The following is a 7889-nucleotide window of genomic DNA, read 5'->3' as shown; positions in this document are numbered from 1 at the left end:
GATGCTAAGAGTGATGGGCAGAGAGATAGAAAAAAGGAAGAGAGGCAAAATAAATAAATCGGGGATGGGTTGAGAAGGGGAGTAGGGGCATTAACGGAAGTCAGAGAAATCAATGGTCATGCCATCAGGTTGGAGGCTACCCAGCCGGTATATAAGGTGTTGTTACTCCAACCTGAGCTTGGATTCATTTTGACAGTAGAGGAGGCCATGGAGAGATATATCAGAATGGGAATGGGACGTGGAATTCAAATGTGTGGCCAATGGGAGATCCTGCTTTCTCTGGCGGACCGAGCATAGGTGTTCAGCGAAACGGTCTCCCAGTCTGCGTCGGGTCACAGCAATATATAAAAGGCCGCACCGGGAGTACCGGACGGCGTATACCACACCGGTCGAATCACAGGTAAAGTGTCGCCTCACCTGGAAGGTCTGATGGGGCCCTGAATGTTGGTGAGGGAGGAAGTGTAAGGTCAGGTGTATCACTTGTTCTGCTTACAAGGGTAAGGGCCGGGAGGGAGTTCGGTGGGAAGGGATGGGGCGGGGGTGGGGGAGGAATGGGCAAGGGAGTCGCGTAGGGAGCGATCCCGGCGGAAAGAAGAGGGGGGGGGGAGTGCTTGGTAGTTTTTTTGCCATTCAAAAATAATTTCTATTTATTTATTTGTAACAAATAGTTCATGGCACTTAATCAAATACACCAAAACACATGTCATCATCAGACTCCTCAGATTCTTCCTTTCTCTCTTCCGCAGCAGGAACAGCAGCAGTGGCAGCTGCGGCACATCCTCCACCACCACCAGCACCAACTCTACAGATCAAACTATTAATGTCACAGTTTACCAAAGCCTTACCGAACAGACTGGGATAGAAAGTTTCGACATTAACTCCAGCTGCATTGACGAGGGCATTGAGCTTGTCTTCGGTCACGGTGACCTCATCGTCGTGCGTGATGAGGGCGCTGTAGATGCAGCTCGGAGTGGATGCAACGGCGGGTTGGATGGTACTAGTCGCCGGCTGGTAATCGACCTTAGCTTCGATCGAAGGATCGAGCGCCTCGGAGCAGGGTCAGGGTAGGAACAGGTTCCCACCCTTTCCAGTGGTCGCAGCATTGGAGATAATTACTCAGAGATGAAGATTCCTACTCAGGGATGGAGATAATTAATCAGGGGTGTAGATTCTTACTAAGCGGTGGACATACTTGCTCCTGGCTTGATATTCCAACTCGGGGGTGGCTTAATCAGATGCGTGAAAGTGTCATCGGCATCACTATATGAAAAAATAACGATTCGCTGTTCACCCGGTGTAAGAACACCAGACATCGCAGTTCATTCCGAATTGCGGGTCAGTTGGAAGATGCGATACCGTTCCTCTAATTTATGCTCTGCCTCTCGATGCCAGTGGAGAAGGCCACAGGCAGTGAAAATACTCCGAATGTCAGTGGAATAAGCATTAATAGAGAACGCAGGATCAAACAGGTGGACCGTACGCAAGTATTCCGGAGACCAAGCACGAAAACTCGGTTGTCTTTTTGTTCTAATGTAGAGGAGACATAATTGTGGACAATGAATGTGCGGTAGCCTGCGTTGCCAAGCAGTAACTACATTGCTGCGTCAATTCCCTACATCAGAAGAAAGTCAACACCTTCCATTAGCGTACGCTAGTACTCACACGTGCCCTACACCTATGACTTCGTATGAGATGCAGCTGATTTTAAAAAAATAGAATCATAGAACAGAACACAGGCCTTTCGGCCCACAATGCTGTGCCGAACAACTACTTACTTTAGAAATTACCTAGGGTTACAGATAACCCTCTATTTTTCTACGCTCCATGTACCTATTCAGGAGTCTCTTAAAGGATCCTATTGTATCCGCGTCCACCACGGTCGCCGGCAGCCCATTCCACGTACTTACCACTCTCTGCATAAAATACTTACCTCTGACATCTCTGTACCTACTTTCAAGCAACTGAAAGTTGTGCCCTCTCGTGATAGCCATTTCAGCCTTGGGAAAAAGCCTCTGACTATTCACACAATAAATGGCTCTCATTATCTTACACATCTCTATCAGTTCACCTATCACCGAACATGCATTTACTTTAGAAATTACTTAGGGCTACCTGTAGCCCTTTGTATTTTCCAGCCAGCAGGACCATGCCAGAAACAAGCGATTCCTGAAACGTCACGGCTAATGCATCCGTTATCTCTTCGGAAACATCTTTCAGGACTCTGGGATGTAGTCTATTTGGTCCAGTTGACTTTCCAACTTAAGTCATTTCAGCTTGTCTCACACTTTTTCCTTTGTAGTAGCAAAGGCACTAACTCCTGCTCTGTCTTCCACAGTGAAGAATGATGCAAAGTATTCATTAAGTTCATCTGCAAATTCTTTATCCCCCAGCATCATTTTCCAGTAGTGCAATATCAACTCTCATCTCCCTTTCACTCCTTATTTAACTGAGAAAATATCTTTTAGTATCTTGCATCATACTATTGTCTAGTTTGCCATCATATTTCATCTTTACCATTCTTATCGATTTTTAGTAGCCTTTTGTTTAATTTTAATAGCATCCCAATAATCTAACATCCAACGTATTTTTGGTCCGTTATACGCCATTTCCTTAGGCTTTACGCAGTCCTTAACTTTCCTTATCAGCCACGGATGCCACCCCCTGCCATTTGAGAACTCATCCATCTGTGGGGCATGTCTATCCTGCGCCTTGTAAACGATTCCTAGATACTTTAGCTACCTATGCTCTGCTGTCATTCCCGCAGTATCCTCCTCCAATTCTCCTGGGCAATCTCCTGTCTCTAATTCATCTAATTATGCTTATTCCTTTACGATGCTGATACATGCGACATAGGCTTTCCTCTCTCAAATTGCAGTATGAATTCATTATATTAGGATCACTGCCTCCTTAGGGCTCCTTTACTTTAAGCTCCTGAATGAGATCAGGGTTATTACACAACACCCAATCTAAAATGGCTTTTCCTCGAGTAAACCCAAGCACAAGCGGCGCTCAAAAGCCGTCTCGTAGGCATTCAACAAATCCCCCCTCTTGTGATCAAACATCATCCTGATTTTCCCAATCGCGTTGCATATTGAATTCTTCTGATATAATTGGACATTATCATTATTACATGCCTTTTCCAGCTCAATACTATGAATTAACTTAAAGTCACTTCACACCTGGATAAAGCATTTATCTGAAAAATATTAACGACCCCCCCCCCCCAAGATTGTACTGAGAGTGCAATTCATTTTTCAGCCTTATAAACGTAGGGCTCTGAGTAACAGTAACTGTGCTGTTAACTATTCAGGCTAACAAAATGGCTTCTCTGTATTGTTATAATGAAATGGCTTCTCTGTAATGTTATTTAATGCTGTAATGGGTTTCTGTGTTTGGTATGTTTGGGTTATGACAGCAGAAAATGGGGGGGGAACTAACGGATGGAGAATTGTTATGCTATCTTGCATGTGTAAGCTGAGCGGGAGTTTGCGGTCAATGTCTGGAGGAGAGCGAGAAGGACGGACGTGTGAAGAGCGGACAGCGGTTCGAGAGCGACGGATACTGGACTTTAGTGGTTCGAATGGTGGCCGAAGGCTCGGAAGGTCGTTGTCGATGTAACCGGAGGCGGGAGTTCCAATGTATTAAAATATTATGTGCACAAACTGATAAACTTATTGATTTGGCGCCTTTAGGTTATCTGTTTCTAGTAACCCATCTCTAAGAATTAACTATAAAACTGCAATTATTTATTCAAATAAAAAAAACACAAAATGCTGGCAGAACTCAGCAGGCCAACCAGCATCGATGGGAGGAGGTAATAACGACGTTTCGGACCGAAATCCTTCATCAGGAGTGAAGTAACAGGGGATGGTCGAGGGGGGATAAGAAGTGGGTGTAGGGATAAAGTAGAGAGCTGGGAAGTGATAGGCTGGAGGGAAATGGTCTAGGGGGAAGGTGGAGAATTATGGGAAATAAAAGAGAAAGAAAGGTAGGGCTGGGGGAAGAGATTATAGTGTGGTGGGAAAAGAGAGAGAGAAAGAGAACCAGACTAAAATAATAGATAGGGATGGGGGTAAGGGTGGGGGGCAGGGGTATCAACGGAGTTCAGTAAGTTGGATGTTCATGCCGGCAGGAAGGAGGCTACCTCGGCGGGAGATAAGGTATTGAAGAGCGGACAGCGGTTCCAGAGCGACCGATACTGGACTTATTTACTCGCTTTTGGTGTATTGTCTGGTATTTGTCTTGCACTGGGGGGGGGGGGGTGGCATCATTACACCGTATTTACACCGAGGTATTGCACTATTGGTGGGGTGACACTTTGACATCGGAGTAACGTTGTCTCTTTTGGCTGTATTCATGAGTATTCACATATGGTTAAATAACAATTAAAGTTGAGTTGAAATAAACTGAATTAAATTGAGCAGGGTTGTCGATCCAAAGGGGGGAGGAAAAGTGAGAGTGAAGAACTGTGGGGTGAGAGGACTGAGACGGGGGAAACGAGAAGCTGAGGATGGAAGAAAGAGGCTGAGAGAGAGGAGAGTGTGCTGAGGAATTGGGAAGGGGTGAGAAAATTTTGAGAGTGAGGCAGAAAGGAAGCTCGAAGTAGTAGATTGCTCTGTGGAGAGGGGAATCGGATGATGGTCAGGGGGCTGCACTCCTTCGGTCATGGAATTGGGGTATTTCCATTCCTTCTGTGGCAATATAGGATCGGGTGGGTAACATGAAAATATCCAAAATACACAATAATAGATTAAAAAACTCAAGACAATAAAGGCGGGAAATAATAGAAATCAGAAAGTATTCAACACATTATAGGATCCTGGAACAGTTTAATTCAGTCTGACTGCTTACACAAGCAGAATGAATTGGCAAAAGTCACCAAAATCTTGCTTTAAATTGCAAACTCATGAAAGATACAATTAAAGTGTTACAATTATAATACGAATAGTCCATTCCTAGCGATTAGGCAATACATGATACCTGTCCAGGTATAATATTACAGGACAAACCAGCAAAACAATTTATTTAATAGTTATCCAATAACAAACAAGAGAAAAGCTGCAAATATGTGTGTGTCATTCCAAATGCACATAATATACGGATATCAGTACGTGAAAAACACCAGAAATATGCTGACTTGAAAAAGAAAATTGAAACACTATGGTACATAAACAGGATACACATTGCCCCAATTGTAATATCTACTGGTGGTTTCATCCTAAAGTCACTGCACAACAACAATTATACCTACACAGAAACATTCATGTGGACCTCCGGAAAGCTAAAATAATAAGCATCACCAGAGTAGTAGGAAAGTTTCCAGCAATTGAAAAACGAGCGTGCTGATCTATTTCCATACCTGAAGTTTTACCAGGTAAAAAAACTAATAACAAACAGGCGATTGTACTGGAGTGAATGCAGTTTGCTCGGATAGAAATTTATTTGAAATCAGGAAATGAGATGATGCAGAGCCGGCACCGGGCTTTTCCATAGATGTTTGCACAATTATGGACAGAGTTCTGCAGCGGTAAACATTCCTCTCTGACAGGTCGATCTAATGCGAAGGACAAGTGCAAGGTTTATTGTAAGTACGGGTAGACTGTTGAATTTATTTTCATTTCATTCTTATGCAAAAGACTAAAGTAACAAATGAGTTGCATTTCAGCCGATTTGCTTTTGAATGCTTTCAGATCCTGACCCGCTCTATAATTTCCGAAAGGGGTGTGGCGGTGAGGAGAACCGGATTATGGTGGACAAATCAATAAAACTAAAAACCAAGAATAATTTAATAATTGACAGGAGACAGAGGTTGCCGACTGCGGGTGCCGAAGTCCCTGTTTCTGTGCAATGTCTGTCTCGGGATCGCAACCATATTTATTCTCCCCGCTGCCCATTCTCTGATGACAGCCAAACTATAGTGTCAAGAAAGAAACATTTTTGAAAATTTGGCGCCCTTATTTACAAAAGATAGGATTAAATATATAGGTGCTCCGAAGATGAAATAATTGTTTACTTGGGGAAAGAAATAAATATATATACTAAAGTTATTACGATCTCTATGGAGCATGTGGGGATTCCTTTTGTTTCTTTCTTTCTTATTTTTTTTTAATAGGGATGTTAGGGGGAGGGGTTAAGAGGAGGGGGGCTGGGTAACACATTTTTCGTCATACACATTTATTCTGTAACTATTTGAAAACAATAAAAAAAGTTTTAATAAAAAAATTAAAAAAAAGAAAGAAAGAAATCACTGCGACCGTCTCTGAGAATGGCTTAGATATGTTGTTTGTTAACTGGTAGAATAATGGAAGATAGAGGATATTTCGCTGCGCTGATGAACTGCTGTCTGAACTTGGACTGAGTCACCCCATAAATAAACGTGTTTGTGCAGCAACTTAATATCATCAGCATGTAGGCGCAGTGTAGAAGTATGTATTCCGAGTCACTGTAATTTTTTGGATCCAAACCCGCAATTGTGTAATAAAGGAATTCGGCAACATCCACCGACCACAGGATGACGAAGCTTCCGGAGATGGTGAGGAGTAAGATCACAGACCTCCTCCTGCTCTCCATCTCCGGGTCACTGCGGTTCTCCGCCTTGCTCTGTCCCCTCAGCCCTTTACGGACGCGACTGGCCACTAAAATGCGTCTGACTGTCAGAGCGTTGAGCAGTAGTATTAACACAAACGGAAGTAATGGCACACAAACGGTAGAAAGCCAATTATATCCCACCCAAACGGGATCCGTAAAGTAGCCAGGTTTTGAAATACAGTCATAAGGTATATTGTCAATCACTTTCACAGGACGATATCTAAAAGCGTCGGGCACGTTTTTACAGCAGAGCAGAACGCCGGTTGTTGTCAGAACCACAGCCGCAGTTTTTCCGCTGCAATACTTCTCTTTCCACTTCTGGCAACGGATGGCTACAAACCGATCAAATGTAAAAGTGACGGTGAACCAGACAGAACAGTCCGTGGCTGCAAATGTCAGGGCAGATATCACACTGCATACAGGGGTGATGTCCAGGAATGTCCCGGGGAAATAATAATAACTGACCCGCCACAGAATGACATCAAAGATGACGGTTAGTAGATCAGCCGTTGCCATGGCCACCAGGTAGCGAGTGGTGCAGGTGGAGAGGCCGCACTTCCCCCTGGACAGGATCAGAATCGCCGTTAAATTCACTGGGGGAACAGCAAATAAGGAATAAGTAAATTACTGTTATGCCGTTCCTTGGGTCTCAGGGCAGAGTTGAAATGGAAATTGAGAAGAACTTAAGTTTGAAGACACCTCATTTCTGTGGTTAAAAGGCAATAAAGCGTGAGTCTCTGATGCTGTTAACGAGATGCTGGGTGACAGTTACTCGGGACTGCAAGAGAAGCAGCGCTTAGGAAGAATCTAACTGATCGCCGATGTTACTTTGGAAAAATCAATATAAATCGCCCAACATCAGGTTTACGACTGAAGTGTAAAGCCTGGACACAATCTCTCGGCAGCGGTGATTGCCGGGTTCCCAGCACCTATATTCTGACACACTCCCCATTAAGCAAAGCCCCGATCCCTTCGGTTCTGTCAACTTACAAATTTCAAAGTAAATGTATTTCCACATTTGTCATGTCTTTCCCACCTCTCAGACTCTTTGTTTGTCATCCGCCCGCAGCGACCCTGCTTGGTTCGCTTTTTAAAAAAAAATAATGCAACTATTCTTGTCCGGGGGTTCCTGCGCACTATGTCAAGATAACCCATCAGAAAGTTACAATTCAATCAATACGCACAAAATGCTGGGGGAACTCAACAGGCCAGGCAACATCTATGGAAAAAAAAAAGTATAGTCAACGTTTCGGGGCGAGACCCTTCGGCAAGACTCGGCCCGAAACGCCGACTGCATTTGT

General features: G+C 43.9%; 1 protein-coding gene across 1 annotated transcript; it reads right to left on the bottom strand.

The window, feature by feature from the left end:
- Positions 1-618: 618 nt before the first annotated feature.
- Positions 619-7540, bottom strand: LOC140732698 (large ribosomal subunit protein P1-like). The gene is made up of 2 exons (XM_073055379.1): positions 7518-7540; positions 619-964 (listed from the first exon to the last, which is right to left on the bottom strand). Exons 1-2 carry the CDS (start codon positions 7538-7540, stop codon positions 679-681), a joined length of 309 nt encoding a protein of 102 aa, XP_072911480.1. The 3' UTR covers positions 619-678.
- Positions 7541-7889: the final 349 nt, after the last annotated feature.

Source organism: Hemitrygon akajei, chromosome 9 (assembly GCF_048418815.1).
Source record: "Hemitrygon akajei chromosome 9, sHemAka1.3, whole genome shotgun sequence".
Classification (NCBI taxonomy): Eukaryota; Metazoa; Chordata; class Chondrichthyes; order Myliobatiformes; family Dasyatidae; genus Hemitrygon; species Hemitrygon akajei.
This window is presented reverse-complemented; position numbering and strand designations above follow the sequence as displayed.